This window comes from Rhododendron vialii, chromosome 10a (assembly GCF_030253575.1).
Source record: "Rhododendron vialii isolate Sample 1 chromosome 10a, ASM3025357v1".
In the NCBI taxonomy this organism is placed as follows: Eukaryota; Viridiplantae; Streptophyta; class Magnoliopsida; order Ericales; family Ericaceae; genus Rhododendron; species Rhododendron vialii.
The window spans coordinates 29,940,228-29,957,628 of record NC_080566.1 but is presented as its reverse complement, the minus strand read 5'-3'; the positions used below and the strand labels follow the sequence as shown (position 1 = coordinate 29,957,628).

At 37.5% G+C, this 17,401-nt stretch overlaps 2 protein-coding genes across 2 annotated transcripts; one reads left to right on the top strand and one right to left on the bottom strand.

Annotated features, from left to right (window-relative positions):
• The first annotated feature begins 268 nt into the window (after positions 1–268).
• Positions 269–9,279, top strand: LOC131303243 (26S proteasome non-ATPase regulatory subunit 12 homolog A-like). The gene is made up of 11 exons (XM_058330020.1): positions 269–472; positions 580–774; positions 3,335–3,442; positions 3,550–3,654; positions 3,783–3,839; positions 3,936–4,132; positions 6,479–6,578; positions 6,714–6,826; positions 6,930–7,083; positions 7,166–7,243; positions 9,037–9,279. The coding sequence occupies exons 1-11, from the start codon at positions 470–472 to the stop codon at positions 9,253–9,255; spliced, it is 1,329 nt and encodes a 442-aa protein (XP_058186003.1). The 5' UTR covers positions 269–469; the 3' UTR covers positions 9,256–9,279.
• Positions 9,280–11,197: 1,918 nt separating this feature from the next.
• On the bottom strand, positions 11,198–15,538 carry LOC131303242 (ethylene-responsive transcription factor ERF110-like). The gene is made up of 2 exons (XM_058330019.1): positions 15,014–15,538; positions 11,198–12,154 (listed from the first exon to the last, which is right to left on the bottom strand). Exons 1-2 carry the CDS (start codon positions 15,405–15,407, stop codon positions 11,394–11,396), a joined length of 1,155 nt encoding a protein of 384 aa, XP_058186002.1. The 5' UTR covers positions 15,408–15,538; the 3' UTR covers positions 11,198–11,393.
• Between the last annotated feature and the right edge of the window lie 1,863 nt (positions 15,539–17,401).

The following is a 17,401-nucleotide window of genomic DNA, read 5'->3' as shown; positions in this document are numbered from 1 at the left end:
AAAACATATACTCAATTTGGATAATTTGCCAAAATGGAACCGGAGGTGTCATAATGCACCCCGTTGTAGTGCAAAATACAGACCATTGATCTCGTGAATCATTTGTTACAATGTATTTTTAATCTTTAACCGATAATAAATATCTTTTATCGATAAAAAATTATTTTTAATTTGAACCGTTAATTGATAAGAGTTGCGATTGTACGCTGCCCTACACAGGATACACTACCGCACCCCGGATCCGGCCAAAATAGGCCTATGTTCGACAGTTCGAGTCACAGGGAGAGGAGTATTTTTCCGTTTTAAAAACCGAAAAAGAAGAAGGGAGAGGGGTATTCCTGTCTTGCACACTACGGCAAACACAGCACTCTCTCTCTTATAGGGTTTCAGATTCACAACTCTCTCTCTCTCTCTCTCTAAAACCTAGTTCATTCGACTTCCCTGTTTCAATCTCGAATTCCAATCCAAGATGGTAACATTCAAACTCAATCTCAACTACTCTGTTTGTAGATCTCAACCTTGGTTCGAACGATTATTAAACTATGTATATTTTCTTTCGATGGTTTTGTGTTTCTGCAGGAAGTCGCAGGCGATTTGGAGGCGAAGATAGAGTCGCTTCTGAACGTGGAGAAGAAGATGAGGCTCGACAACGACGTGGCCGGTACCAAGAAAGCCGTCACCGACATCTTGCAGCTTTGCTACGAAGCCAAGGCTTGGAAAACCCTCAATGACCAGATTGTCTTGTTGTCCAAGCGCCGTGGGCAGTTGAAGCAGGTACGGAAAGAACCTTTGCAACTTTTTGTATCGGTATCTTCAAGTACGCGCGCAATTGCGTGTGTTTCTACGGAATTTGGAAGTTTTTACCATCTTTTTATATTAGGTTGAACTAGTGAACAGAATAGATAAACGTGTAAATTATTTCCCACAAAAGAAGGTTTTAGTTTTAGGTTTGGAGTTAATTGTAGTCTTGCAAAGTGCTTCGACTATGCCTACGTGCGTTTTGAGGAGATATTTGTTTTTTGGATCTGTTTGCTTGGCAAGGCTGTCGCGTATGTATGCTTTTGTTTGTACGACAATGTATGAGAGAGAGAGAGAGAGAGAGAGAGAGAGAGAGAGAGATGCGGATGAGTTTTTCTGTTACGTTTTAACTTTACAACCGTGTATTATACATGTACATGTGGAGAGTTGTGCGTATCTAGTAAATAAACCTGTAAAATTTGGTTTAGTCAAAATTGGATGCAATTTGTAACAGTTTGGGTTCTGGCGCAATTACTTAACATGAATCCTAAAATGAGAGTTTGGATTATTACCCAAGAAAAAAAAGATTTTAACTGGGGGTTTTAATCTTTTGGAGCTGTTGTTAGTCACATAAGCCTTAAAGGGCGCCATTGCTCCCTTCATCAATCCTTGCTTTGCACTTGCGCTCTCAATTATCGCACTTGCGAATTGGAATGTTTTTTGTGAGACCCTTTCACAGTCGCGCTCCTCAACCACAACTACGAGGCTTTTTTCCCATAGGTTTCAAGTTTGGAGTTAATTGGAATCTTACTCTGTGCATATGCTAATGGTTGGACAAAGACTACATGCATTTGTAGGAGAGATTTGTTTTATCTGTTTGTTGGGCAGAGTGGTTGTGCATCTCTCTATATGTGTATGTATGCGTGTGTTTGTACTGCTAGTTTACCGGAGTGAGAGGTGTATCTGACACACGATTTCTCTGTTTTGTGTAACTCATAATGATCTACATAAACATACATGTAGGGAGGTGTGTGTTGAGTTAATAAACACGTAATTGGATTCAATTTGTTTCAGTTTGGATTCTGTAACAGTTAGTTAACCCTTGTTCTTCCTGGAATATGAAGCTATCCATGATGTGGTTTAGTTGTGATACCAAATTCTGTTGACCCCGGTGCACCTCACCCCTCTGATTGAGTTTGGCACACCCGTAACCCCTGCAATTTCTACATTGTGAAACATGTGACTCTGAATTTGGCAGTCGGGCACAACTTTGTCAACGAAATCCTTTCTTTCCTACTCCCGTCCATACAATTATAAACCTTTTGGAACCATGAAGTACTGTATGTTCTGCTTTTCCCTCCTTGAGACATTTATATGGTCACATCTTCCATACACATAATTACTCATTACAAGTCATAGACGTGACAATATTTATTTATACAATAGCTGAGGAAGCTATGTCCTGGAATCAGTTACAGTGGTTGTGGCTTGACAAAAACAATGAAAGCATGTGATGACAGTGGTAGTAATTCCCAAGTTGCAAAAGTCTCAATCTACATAAATGAAACTAACTTGAGCAATTGATTTAGCGATTTTGAGGAACTCACACTGATTGCGCAACCCTTAATTGGTTGGAGCGGAATAATTCTCCTTGGCCTCGAGTCAAGCCATGTTGGAGAAAAAGTTATTTGTTTTTGTTTTTGTATTAGGTTAGGTTTTGTTTCCATTTTGAAAGTTATCTTTTATTTAGCTTGTTAGCCTATAAATAAGATGATTAATGTTGTAATCAACAAAATTAATAAAGATTGAGAGTTGTTTGAAATTAGGGCTTTGGCCCTTGTGTCTTCCCTCTCCTCTCTTTTCTTTCATTGTCCTACGTCACACACGCTCCGTGACTTGAATAAATTGAAAAATTAGCAATCAATAGACAGAACAGGAAAAAAGGTATCATAGCAAGTCCACCAAGAGGAACAATATGAGAAGGTAATCAACAAGCATGTCACCAATAGCTCTCCTGTATGTACTTCTCAAGAATAAAAGATTCTCCTTTGAAGATACTATTGTAAAAGCCCAAAACATAAGTACTTGCAATTCTCATTATCTTCATCACATAAGCCTTCAAGTTCCTTAAACTTTTCTTCATAAGTTCTTGCGATTCTCTCCTACCACATCCCTCAAAACATGGCAAAACTTGCACCATAGAAAAGAAGACAAGCGTCTCTAGTGTTCTAAGATCCCTATAAACAATCAAGAGCAACGAAACACATTTCATAGGAGTGTCCGTGCTTCTTAGGTACCTGTACTTTTGCTCGAGTTGCTTCCTCCCTCTTCTCTTCCTTTCCTCCCACCCTCCAAATGTGCAATAATTGTGCCCCTCGAAATACGTAAGAACGGTTGGGAAGGCCCTTTTAGGGACAAAGAACAGCTTGGCATTTTACTTTCTATGCATCAAGTATTACTCTACTTCTACTGCCCTAATACCTAATTTTTTTCTGTTATAGTTGTGACATTTGGCTTGTCTTTTAATCTTTGTACTCATGGGACGTTGTTTTGGTGGTAACCTCTTTCATGGGCTTCCTCTACTGTTTACATGTAGGCTGTAACTGCAATGGTCCAACAAGCGATGCAATATATTGATGAGACCCCAGATGTTGAAAGTAAAGTGGAGCTCATTAAGGCGCTTAATAGTGTTTCTGCAGGAAAGGTTAATGTTCTATCCTGAGATCAGAGATAGTTGCTGCTAGATTGTCTATATGAAGTTTATCTCTCCTTGCCCTTTTTCCCTAAATTACTATCCTTGTTACATTGTAGATATATGTTGAGATAGAGAGAGCGCGGTTGATTAAAAAACTTGCAAAGATCAAGGAAGAACAAGGACAGATCGCTGAGGCTGCTGACTTAATGCAAGAAATTGCGGTATGTGTCAGTTCAGGATGTACTTTTTATTCATTAGATTCTGGGTTGTTCCAACTGTCATTATGAGTTACATTCTGCATTTTGGTTATTTTCCCAATTTTGGCACTGTTCTGATTCCCGAGTTACAGGTGGAAACATTTGGCGCAATGGCAAAAACTGAAAAGATAGCCTTCATTCTTGAACAAGTATGGGGGTTTCTTCCTTGCCTTTTTAATTGTTTTGTATCATGTCATTTTCTGGTTGGCGGAAAGATGATTGTGCACTATTTTATTTTTTGTTAGGTTCGTCTATGTTTAGACCGCCAAGACTATGTGCGTGCACAGATACTCTCGAGGAAAATTAGTCCTAGAGTTTTTGATGCTGATACTTCAAAAGAAAAGAAAAAACCTAAAGAAGGTGATAATGTTGTGGAAGAGGCTCCAGCAGATATACCATCATTGATGGAGTTGAAGCGAATCTACTATGAATTAATGATACGGTATGTCAATGCCTGACCTTTTGCCCCCAGTTTACCTGTTCCATTGTTTGCCAAGTAGTCATCTTAACAAAAAATCTAGAATTTGATTTTAGAGGGATTAAATCCCAAATTGGGAACCAAGAGCACTTGGCTCCCAAAAACATCATTGGTTCAACCTCATTGACTCACATAGCTCCCTTTTCATTTTCCGATTGTTTTATGAAGTAGTGATTCAAAGATGCATGTTATCCTTCCATCAATGATCGGATGATGCATGTGACGTTTACTGTTTCACTTGATTAAAGGGGTCCCCGCTGGAAAATGATGTTAACATTTTGAGATGTACTTCTTTCCTCTGGGACTTGACATGGGGTTTGATATTTTACCGTAGCTGGCTGGTTATGCTATTAGTTTGCAGAAGTATTCTTCATTTGGCTATACAAGTTGAGCCAAGTTCACTTAAAGAATTCCATCTTTGGTTTTGAATTTAGGTTACAACCTATTTGCCAATTCGAGGTATTAAATTAACCTAATGTCAACATGTGGTAAAAGACTTCTGAATCAGCATTGGTCAAGTTTTAGGAGTCAATGAATTAGATGTATCAGTTATCCTTAGCTTTCCCTATTAGTGTGAGTGCATGAACGAATTTGAATTTGAAAACTACTACAATTAGTTTGAAGTTTTCGCAATTTTCCCTTCCAAAGGAGCTGTTGGTAATGCTGGAGTTTTCTAGCCCTATTAGCTCTATGGTACCTACAGTATTTCAATTCAAATTTTTTTTAGTGCTTTTGGCATCTCTCTCTCTCTCTCTTCTGCACAAGTGCATTGATTATATTACCCTCTAAAAAGCCCAATAAGCTTAGTAATTTGTTTGAAGTCCAAATAATTTTGCAGTTTGGTTGAAATTCTGGAATAGGGGAAAATTTATTCAAAGATATATTAGGAAGTTGGAAACTTTTTTTTATACAAGAAAGAAGAAATATGGAAAATGGGATTGTTTCACACATTCGTATGGATTACTGTACCCAATTTCAAAATCTTTTCCATGTGTGGGTGCACATACATACTCTTCAATGTTTTGGCTCGTCCCGTGGATGTGGCATTTTGTAAGCGTGAAGACCTGTAATGTCTGGGACCATCAGTCAATTTGAGTTTGATTGTGTCCTAAATTTGACTTAAATATGGACAAAGGTGAAATTGACATTCTTAGTGTCAAACGCAATAAAGCCCTTGATGTTGGCTTCAAACTTTAACCGAAGGAAAGGCTTTTTTACCATGAAACAGTAAAAGGTCGAAAGTATTTTTCCTTCAAATAATGAGGAAATGATGTACAATTGCAAAATTTTATCCTGTTGACATTTTGAGCACATTGGGCATGTTCCCCTTCGGTAGCAACCTATGGAAACCAGGTGTTCCTTTCATGAATTAAAATTGTCGTCCAGGACCAGTGCCATTGTTACTCCTAAATTACGAATTGATAAGCGGGGCGGTTTCGGGGACACTTAAAAAAACCCTCCAAATCTTAATCTCATAGTTCCCGATCAAATTTTGATGATCCGAGCTGCTTAACGTGTTCAGAACGTGATTTTAAGGGTGCCCGCGAGAAACTGGCAAAAAAACTAACCGGGAAGGACTTGATTTTAGCAGTTTTTTATTGAACCGTTCAATAAAGTTTAATAAAAAACTGTTCGGATGAAGCCTTTTCTGGTCATTTTTTTTGCTGATTTTTCGCGGGCACCCTTAAAATCACGTTCTAATTACATTGAGTGGTTCGGATCATCAAAATTCGATCGGGAACTTGGGGGGGTTTTTTTTAAGTGTCCCCGGAACCGCCCCGATAAATAAGTGGTAAGAGCCTAAATCTAGATAATTCGCTTAAGTAGCAAAGTCGATGGCAGCATCAACATATTTGAAATGTACCTGTTGCAGTAGGATTTATTTCTTGTTCTGAAGCTGTCTTCAAGAAAATTAATTTCTTATGTGGGCCATGATTCTGCTTTGTTTAATGTGGGTCTTATGGCGTGAGAGAAATTCGAGAGTTTTTGAAGGGGTGGAAAAACCTCTGTCTGGGATTAAATCTTTTTTGGTGAATTGCTTGTACAGTTGGGACAAGGGAGACTGTTTTCCATCCCTTCACTAATTTTTAGATTGGTTTGAGCTTTACTATTCTCTCGGCATTGTATAGGGCCTTTTTTTCTTGTGGCCTTCTCTTGTATTTGGGTGGCATTCCCTTTATGCCTTCTTAATATAACTATTTATTTATCAAAAAAAATTTCTACTTGAGCTAGTTGCAAATGAAAGCTTTAAATGTATAAAACTATGAATCATTAATGTGTTCTGGTTGTCTTGCATTTCCTGCCATGTAGGTTCTACTCGCACAGCAATGATTACCTTGAAATATGTCGCTGTTACAAGTCAATCTATGAGATTCCCTCTGTCAAAGAAGACCCAACACAGTGGATACCGGTAAAGAAACTGACCCCATTTTCTCCACTATATTTAAGAAAGAGAAAGAAATTGCTTTAATCTCTGTCAGTGCAATAATCAATAAGGATGCCTTCTTCAATCTTTTCAGCTTCTCTTACCCTTTACTTGATGCAGGTCCTGAGGAAAATTTGCTGGTATTTAGTCTTGTCACCGCATGATCCTATGCAGTCAAGCCTTCTTAACTCCACCTTGGAGGATAAGAATCTATCAGAAATTTCTCATTTCAGGTACGTCCTAATAAACCCCAAAACCAAATTGACTGAAAGAGGTAAAGATTTTCGAGTTTTCGTATCCTATTGATTTGTTTTTTGTCCTTCTGTTCTGTCGCAGGTTGCTCTTGAAACAGCTTGTTACTATGGAGGTCATTCAGTGGACGGCTTTGTGGAATACATTCAACAAGGAGTTTGACAATGAAAAGAACATGCTTGGTGGCTCTTTGGGTGACAAGGCAGCTGAAGATTTAAGACAGAGAGTAATAGAACATGTAATCTGCCACTACTCATTCAATATCTGTTTGCTAGTTTTGAACATGTAAAATCCAGTTTCAAGATTTCCCTTCTTTGCAGAATATCCTTGTGGTCTCAAAGTATTACTCAAGGATTACCTTGAAAAGACTTGCTCAGCTGCTATGTCTCAGTGTCCAGGTATGTCGGTAACTTTTGCAGAAGAGTTATTGCAAAATGGTTGTAACGTATTTTTGCATATAGATTCATTGCAAAACTAGGAGTTATTCCATGTCACTAGTTTATAATGCCCTTTTTTTTTTGTCTGATTAATTTCGAAGAGTAGTTCCCATCTTGATAGGCTCAGTTTGCATTCCCATAGTCTTTGGCAGGAATAGGAGTTTGATTACCAGGAATTAAGTCCCTTGTAATTCAATACCCGGAGTAATTCCATTCGGACGTTGGGGATTGATTCAGTAATCTTCTTCAGGAATCATTTATTTTGAAAATTTTGAAGTCAAAATATCCTTTTTGTATGCATTGAGCCAGGAATCTAGGATTCCCATGGGGGTGCGAGTGATTAGATTCCTACTTGGTTTGGGAATGTGATTTCTGGTTGAATGTCATCAGGAATCACATTCCTATTCCTGTCAATTCGAAATGTAGGAAACATGAAAATATGGCATCACTATCCCATTCCCCATCGAGAATATTGTCATCCAAACTGAGTGTTGATCTATGATGCACGGACACGGACACGGACACGGACACCGAAACCAACACCGGGACACGGGAATTCTAAAAAAATGGGGACACGGACACAGCGGGGGACACGCCACGTGTATATTTATTTATTTATTTATATATATAAATAAATAAATAATTAGAGTTTAGCACCCAGAAATTTAAAAAATATATAATTTGGCCCCAAATTTTTTTTAAAAAATTACAGTTTGACCCCCAAATTTTTCAAAAATTACAGTTTGGCCCCTTAAATTTTAAAAAAATTACAGTTTGACCCCTGCCGTGTCCCCATCGGTGTCCCCGCCGTGTCCCCAGCGGTGTCCCGCCGTGTCCCCAGCCGTGTCCCCCTCAAAATTTAATATTAAAATATGGGACACGCCACGTGGCGTGTCCCGTACGTATCTCCGAGGTGTCCCGCGGTGTCCCCGTGTCCCCGTGTCCTGACACTGCGATACTTCGACCTTTAGAGGTGTCGGTGCTTCATAGGTGTTGATGTTTTCTTGATGTGCATCCCCCTTAAATGGGCCTCCCTCAACTACTGCTTAGCCCTTCAGCTTTAGGGGAAAAAAACCTTTCAGCCGGTGATTAGGGTGGTAAGAGCACTTCATCATTTGGATAGCACCACCAAACTAGTCATTACCAAGCTGTGTTACACAAACCTCCAAGCTGTTGGGGGAATCGATGCTCCCACCATAGCACCTGCGCTCTTCTCATACTCCCCATGCTTTGAAATGCATGGATATCTCCGGTTAATCTTGGAAGCATTGGGTACATAGCTCAACTTTCATCTACTTTGAACTGTGCTGTCCAAAGGGTTACTTTTCTCTAAATCTCACCGTTGGACAGCTGATTGAAATTGAAACTGAATTTTCAAGATTATATTCCTTACCTTTGCCACTACTTACCTGTTGGCATTTTATTGGTATGTAAAGCTATGGTGCTACAGTTGCTGCCCACCTTTATTGCTTTAGAGTTTTTATTGCCCTATACACGAGCTTGTGGCATAACCTATGTCCTTTTTTTAAGCTGCCCTCTTGTTTTTTTCACTTCCTAGTTCAAGCCTTTTCGGCTGGCTTCGTGCCAGACTAATTGATACTAAATTGCATGATATCTAGTGGTGCACGATGTGCCGTTTTTTGCCTTTTCCTGGTGGTAAGAGAATGCCAGCGGCTTTTCAAGTTCCTTTTCTGTATGCTTTTCATCATCATCCACAGTATGGAGAGTAAAATATTCCATCTCTCATGTCTCAGGAAGCGGAAAAGCATCTTTCAGATATGGTTGTCTCTAAAGCGCTGGTAGCAAAGATTGACCGGCCAATGGGTATAGTCTGTTTCCAGGCAGCCAAGGACAGCAATGACATTTTGAATTCATGGTCTTTGAACTTAGAGAAGTTGCTTGATCTTGTGGAGAAGAGTTGCCACCAAATCCACAAGGAAACTATGGTTCACAAAGTTGCCTTGAAAGTTTGAAAATGCTGATGGATCTAATTGCAGGTAGACTCCCCTGTTCTCCGTCTGTGCTATTAGCACAAACATATAAAGATCGATTACTTTCGCAACTGAAAATCTTAATTGATTTGCTCACTCCATTTTTTACCATTTGCACTGCTTTTTTGGTCTTTATAGTCATGCAAATTTGTAATGTTTCTTTTCCTTGTGTGAAAAGGTGAACAAATAAACGGGCAATGTTGTAAATTCACACATGTAAAAACAAAGAAAGGAATGCGGATATCAAAAAGGAAGTGCGGAAATCACTCCTCTTGAAAACAGCGATGTCCTTGTAATTTGATTGAGGTTTAATTGTTTTTTAAAACCATTGCAGGGTGGCTCTGTGTTCTGCTGAGTTTTAAGGACTACTGAAGGAAACCAAAATGGTTTGGTCGTGGGAATCTCTTATCTGCTGTTATTTGTTTCCTCCAGTCATCGCCGCCTTCATTTTGTTGGATTAGATTGCCGAGCTGATTTCCATTTTAGTCATTGTGCTGTTTCTTTTGGAATTTCATTCATCACGGTAACAGAACGATAGTAGTATCGAAACTGGAAATCAGTGGGACATATGATGCTTGTATTAGTCAACAGTGTACCGAATTTTATGAATTTGAGGTGGATTATTATACATTTCCCAGTTCAGCGCTTTTTCAGGTTTCTGACTAGTATCTCTGTTGGAATTTTTCTCCGGTGTTTGTTTGACATGGATGGGGTTGGTTCAATTCATTTTACATGTTTGGTCAAATGCAAAATAGTGTACCTCAACCTGGGACAAGGATATCATTTATCTCGTTTTTCTGAGGCCCCGTTTCGCAAAGATTTTTATTTTTTAAGTAATTACTCCCCGTTTTACGAGACAAATTATTCTCTCATAATATCACATTTAATACAAAAAATAGTGGAACAAAGGCTTGTTGGGACAATGATTTCGAGAATACCTTCAACCAAGATTCTAGGCTGAATGACACCACAATGGATATCTCAACTGTGGAGAACCTGACGTCCGAGTGTATGGACTATGGAGACCCTGAAGCTCAAGCGTACCCTAGCTTTGAAGGACAATGATTCTAAGGAATGCGGTCATCATATGACTCGCTCAACAATGTAAAAATTGAGGCATACCAGGACTATTCAAATTCGGGCTTTTCGGGATATCATTGCCAAGGAAGGAGGTTGCTAGATGGCAAGTCCCAGTAAACGTAGGGCTAATAGGCAAAAATCAAGGCTCAAAGAAATGTTGACCAAACTGTTCAAGCATTCAAACCATACACAACGCATAAGCGCAAACGCGTGCATACCATTGACGATAGTTGCAACGAACCTCATATGTTCCGTGCACCGTAGTATCATGTGATACATTAGTATCCTTTTTCTGCTCATGCTTTTCTAATGGTTTTTTGCCGGTGCTAGAGGATCTTTATCCATGAATGCGTTTCGTTGCTTCTGTTTTCCTTTGAGAGTTGGCTGCATGTTTTTCGTTGATTTTTAGTTTTTGTTTTGACCATATGTTTTTCGTTCTTTGTACTATCACCGTATTATTAATGCATTTCCTGCATGGTTTGCATAGAACTAAGATTCTCTCATGAGATAGGTCATGAAGCACAAAATCATTTTCAATACGGTTTAATGTTCGTTTGTTCGGGGTCTCAAAATTCTTGGGCACGGTCTGCAATAAATTTTTCTCTATTTTTCTCTCTCCACTCACTATTCTCAAAAACCTCATTCAAAACCACCAAACAAACAAGGCAATGTGTTCATCACTGATATACAAAATTAGATTGATTTTTTGTACAAATTATATTTGTCCTAAAAGTAATTGAGTCGACAGTTCATTGCCTTCAAGAGGAATACGATTGATGAAGTTTTCACTATTGTTCGATCTTATTGATTTTTTTCGCATGTATGATTTACGTACACCTAGAGATTAACAAAATGAATGGCTTGCATCGTCAAATGAGATTGTTATGTGTCTAGTTTTGAGTAATATAAACACAATAAGTACATAATGATGTAAAAATGATCCTAAGCTAGAAACAAAATTAAATTTGAAAAAAAGTGAAACAATCCCAATATGCAATCGACCAATTCACCCAAGAAACCTCCCGAGAGCAAAACAAAATTTATCTTGAAGAAGAGGGCTGATTACTGAAATCTGACCACATTGTCGCCGGAAAATCTGCAGTGCTACTGCCCGCGGCTGGCCTGAGTCCACTTTGCGGTTGAGCCGGAAAAAGCATAGGGTGGGTAGAAGTGGCTGGTGAAGAAGATGATGATGGGACACTGTACCCAATTGGAGAAGAAGAAAATTGAAAATGAGAACCAATATTTGAAGATGAAAATACCCTTTGGTCCAACAGACTCATGGGTGGTAATTGTCTTTGATACTGAGAATAGTCGTAATCCATGTAGTCTCTATAACTCTCACCGTACCCCTGCGACAGGTGATGATCATCAGAAGGCTGAGAATGAATGATTGGATCGCTCGATGACGAAATGGCGAAAAGGGTATTTGAAGGATCGGAAATGGCCAACTGGGCCACCGCAGAAACCGCTGGAGATGGCCGGAGTGCGACGTTTTCGGGGAAGTTGAGCTTGGCCTTGTTGCCCCTGAACCTTAGGGCTGCTTCATCGTAGGCTCTTGCTGCGGACTCAGCAGTGTCGAAAGTGCCTAACCAAACCCTAGTGGCCTTATGAGGGTCTCTAATTTCAGCTGCCCATTTCCCCCATGGCCTCTGTCTCACTCCTCTGTATTTTCTTCTTGGGATTGGCTCCCCTTCTTGATAGGAATCTCTAGTGGTGTTTGGGTATGTGGGAGTGTATGTATGTGTTGTTTCTGCTGCTGCTGCTGCTGGGATGTTGTTTGGCATGCTACTTGAACCTTCTGAAGTAGGAAATAGAGGCAAGAGAAACAAAGGTGATCAGCAATTGAAACATCGTTGCATCACATTATTAATTATTTTTGCCACAGTGATGATATAGGGTTAGCATGTTAATACTAGTTAGCAAGTTACTATAGCAGGTAGGGTGCAAATGAGTTGAGCTGGGCCGATCGAGTTTTACGGTGTTCTAGTTCAGCTCATTTACTAAATGAGTCTAAAATTCGAGTCTAGCTAATTTACTTAACGAGTCTCTTTAAATGAGCTGAGCCCATAAAACCAGTCAAACTTAACTGAGCTTTTGAGTGTTGAGCTCGGCGCTTTTGAGTGTTGAGCTCGACTCGTTTAGTAAATGAGTCGAGTCTTAACGAGCCGAGCCACAAGTTGCTCGCGAGCTCGGTTCGTTTGCAGCCCTAATAGCGGGCCAATGCTTCATCAACTAAAGCTTGACTCGATAATAAGGCAATGTACTACAAACATGATATCTGTGGACAATCAAAACAGAATTCTCCTTTTCCTAATACTTCCACTTCAAATTACTTTTAAATACAGTGTCTGGACATAAATAGGTAAACAATTTTTTTTTTCTTTTTAAAAAGAGGAACATACATACGTAAATAATATGGCTTTTTGTGATCCTTACCTTTCGATACAAAATGTCCACCATTGTGGTACGATAATCTAGAAAATGTCAAATATATTCCCACCGTTCCAAATATTTTGAATAAGAATTCGAAGTTAGTATATACTATATATTAAGAGCTACTATATATGTTTTTTTTTATTATTTCCGATTGCATTATCCAATATTCCGCGGTATGCCTTTTTTTTTAATAGCACCTTTGTTCTCTTTTCTTTTTCTTTTGTGAAAGAAACTATTATGCATGCAGACATAGAATTTGCTTTATACTATTAGATCGTTAACCATCAACTCATTTAAAAACTTAAGCTGTAATAGAGAAAAGGCAAAATTTTTGTTTATATTCTCAACACGTCCCTTTACGTGTAATCAGACTCTTCTCTATAAGCGGGCTAAACAGGTGTAAATTTTAATCATTAGATAGCTGGTGAGGTTCGAACACATAATTTATTGTCTGCTCTGATACTATATTAGATTGTTAACTACTAATTCATCTAAAAACTTAAATTGTTAGAGAGAGATAACTTTATTACTTATATTCTCAACATGTACATGTTTCCATTTCCAATAGCATCATGTCGCGAGATTTCGTACCTTCAAATTTTTTTGAAGTAAAGAATACAGAATAAGAACACAAGATTCCCATGTACAACGTGCATGGCGTGTCCTTGAACAATATCCAAGCTTGCTCATGCATTTTCAAAACTAGTCTATAAAAGCAGGTGATGTAAGGGCTCTGTTTGGTAAAGTTGTTAGTTTTTTGTTTATGAAAAAACAAGAAATGAGTTTTGTTTATTTATTAAAAAATAAAAAATATATGTTTGGTAACCGTAATAGTTTTTGTTTATTTGTTTTTGGGCTATTGAAAGTGTTTTCAAAATAAATGCAAACACAGTTTTTGTGTTTCTAGAATTTTCGTAAATTAGTGAAATTGATTATGTATTTTGTAAACAAAAACAGTAACACAAATATGTTTATGGTGCATGTTTCAAAAAATATCGGAAACAAAAACAAAAAAAACTAGAAATAATAACTCTTCCAAACATAGCCTAAATATCCTATATGCATGGTAGCCAAATTTTAGTATAAGAGTATCATTAATGGTATGTTATATTGAGTTCTATTTTCGAAGTTTTAGTTCACAATAGGCCTGTCAATGGACCGGATCCGATAAGACCAAATCCGATCCGGATCCGAAAATCCGAATCTGATCCGGAAACTTTTTTTACTTCAAAAATTTTAGCAAAAAAAAAAAATATTTTTCAAAAAAATTCAAATTTTTTTTTCAAAAAAAAATATTTTCCGAAAAAAATAAAATAAAAATACAACTTCTTAAACATTTTTTTTTCAAAAAAAAAAATTACTATTTTTTTAAAAAAATAAAAAAATAAAAAATAAAAATAAAATTCGGATTCGGATTGATAACGGATTTAATCCGATCCGATCCGGATCCGTATTGAATTACCGGATTCGAATTATCGGATTATCGGATCGACATTATCGGATCCGGATCGGATTTTTCGGATCGAATCCGAATTGAATCCGGTCCATTGACAGGCCTAGTTCACAAGAGTTCTCAAACTATCTATTGCAATGGCATATATACGCGCGTAGAGCCAAAAAATGACTTCGCTGCTTATTGTCACACCAAATTTGACTCGGGAAATCGTAGAACCATTTTATTGTCACATCAACATTTTGTATTAAAAAATTTCTCTGAAGTTTTTGTGATTCAAGACACCAAATAGTTCACTAAGTTAGGCAAACATTACCCGCGATTAGTTTGGATAGAAAAACATTCTCTCCAAAAATAATTTTGCAAGAAATTAAACTTTGGAAAATAATTCACTATCCAAGGATTTGTTATGACACGAAAATACATTTCAAATATATATATATAGATTTTCTACTGTTTGATTGACACAAAACATCACTATATGAAAAAATAGTGAGAGTAAAAACTTATTTATAGAAACGAAAAAAATACTGCACCCTCCATAAAATGATAAAGATATACTCAAAGCTATAGAAAATTACTAGTATCAAATAATTCTGATTTATAAATGATCAAATTTTTTCCACACAACGTTTTCTGTCCAAAACAAACAGACTGTTAATAGAGAATGACATTGTAGCAAGGTAAACAATCGTTTTTAACACTGACAAAAGATCGATAATCAGAGAGAGAGAGAGAGAGAGAGAGAGAGAGTAAATAAAGGCTAACCTTTCAAAAATGATAATGAATCACCAAATGAAATTTTGTCGCCATAAGCTCCAGAAGAACCTCTTGCAATGGATTCAGACACCCTTCCACCACCTCCACCTCCACCTAGACCACCACCCTCCTCCTCTTCACGGCCTCTCTTCTCCCTACCACCCCACAAAAACACATCCGGTTGATTCACATAATCTCCTCCGCTCCCTTCTCCGGCCACCACATGGGCCAGCGCTGACACCATCGCCGACATCTCCACCTCTCTACTATACCCGGACAGCATAGTCAGCTGCGGTAGTTGTGACGACAGCAACCCATCTTCTCTCTCCCTCTCCTTATCCCTCCGCCTCGAACTCGCCTTTCCGCCGGAGCTCCTTGAATTCGCCACCTTCAACCCACACATGTAATAATACTCTCGTTTACAAAAATCGTGCTAAAAATAGTACTAGAGTTGATTTCTTTGCGAAGAAAAAGAAAAAAGTTCCAAATGTACAACGTTGACAAGTACAGGTTAACTCCTATCCAAGCAAACGTTTAAATAAGCAAGGAACTGGGGGTGGCGGTGTAGACAATTAGTATTTTTGTAATGCCTGCCACCTACGGAGGCGGTCTTCATTAAATTGTAATGTGAAAAAGGCTGTTTCTAGTTTTTTTGTTTCACTGTTTCCAGGTGTTTGACTAGTACTAAATAGTATGTGAGTAATAGTATTATATATATGTCCCTCAATGTGTATATATATATTACCAGGGGTGGAGCCAGAAATTTTGATTAATGGGGTCAAAAATTAGATTCATATGCAATATATTTTTTCTACGCACAAGTCCAAAAAAAAACTAAATTAAAAGGTTAATTATTATTATTTTTTGCTCGGCAATTAAAAAGTTAATTATAAGATCGATATGTACTAATAATTCATTTTTGCCTCATAATTGGTCTCAAAAGACTCGTTACATTTAAAAAATAATACATAATAGTCTCATTTCTAGCACTATTAACTCTCGAAAAGAAGAGAACGTTTGAAAACTTAATAATTCAGGTGTTTTATGGCGAGAGAGTTCGGTATTCATTTGGAACCTAATAATTCTAGATGCATTGAGAGAGATTTCTATTCTCTAGTGATTTGAGAGAAGAAAAAAAATTAAGAAAACTCAAGATAGAGGGACCGAGTTATGAGGCATAAGATGTCGTAGGATAATTTTTCAAAATCACATTCAGTCATTCGACTTTTTATTTTTGAATAAATTAAAAATTAATCTCAAGATATTGTTGTTAGTACTATATTATCCAATGACACGTAGTGTGATCATCCAAACATTTTTTGAGCCCACAACAACGCTCTGTCCTTGTCACGTACTCAAGATTAAGGGGGGTTGTTGTCCTTAAGTCCACAACGGCCCCTTAAGGATAACGGCCCCCAAATCCGACCACTTGATTTGGTGTTTATTGTTTATTTTGTAGATGGTACGGTAAAAGAATTATTTGAATGAGTCATATCTTGGTAGGTATGCAGTGAAGCATACAATTAAAGTAGGAAACTTTTTCATACATATATTTATGTTATATATATCGAGATTTTGGTATTTTTCACGTGTACTCGATTTGCGGCTAGCTAATTTAAATTATTTTTCTAGTTTATGTTGTTCCAGTGTCAAAATAGTACTGTCCAATATAAGCTGACGGAAGTTTGCTTGATTGGACCTTTTCGTTAACTTAGCTTTTCTTTTTCTTTTTTCTTTTTTTTTGATAATGTTAACTTAGCTTTTACATTTGGTCCCCTTTATAAATTTCTGCCTTTCTCCAAAAAAAAAACTTAGTGTATAAAATATTACTAAAAATGTAAACCCTTTTACAAACATATACCAACTCTACTTACGTACCCATATCATACTTTTCTAACCAAGAATTAGAATCACAAGCAACTTATACAAACAGATTTATCCACCCATATATTTATGGACTGTTCATACACTGCGTGGACCTCACAAAAAGAGAAATTTTTTAGGAGTATTTAATTAGTACATCTCGAGTATCGCCACGTGATATTTCAAAAATTTTCTTTAGCTCATATTTACGAGGAATCATTCTCAACTTTGGATTCCACATCAATGTATTGTGGACAAGAGATCTAACATACTGCATGACGGTCGCCAGTCCTAGTCCCCTAGGGCACTGAATAATCCTTTCGCAAAATTCTACGGGAGTGTGTAAAATGTGTGTGCAAGGAATATAACTCATTTTCTGGTTTTCATCTATCCTAGGTAAATGATTTTTGGTGTTTTTAGTATTTGCATATTGTGTGTGTGTATATATATATATATAAAAATAAATAAAAGCCAAATTTTAAACTGCAAATTAAAATCTTTATCATGCATCCTATTGCGTGTGTTTAATACTCT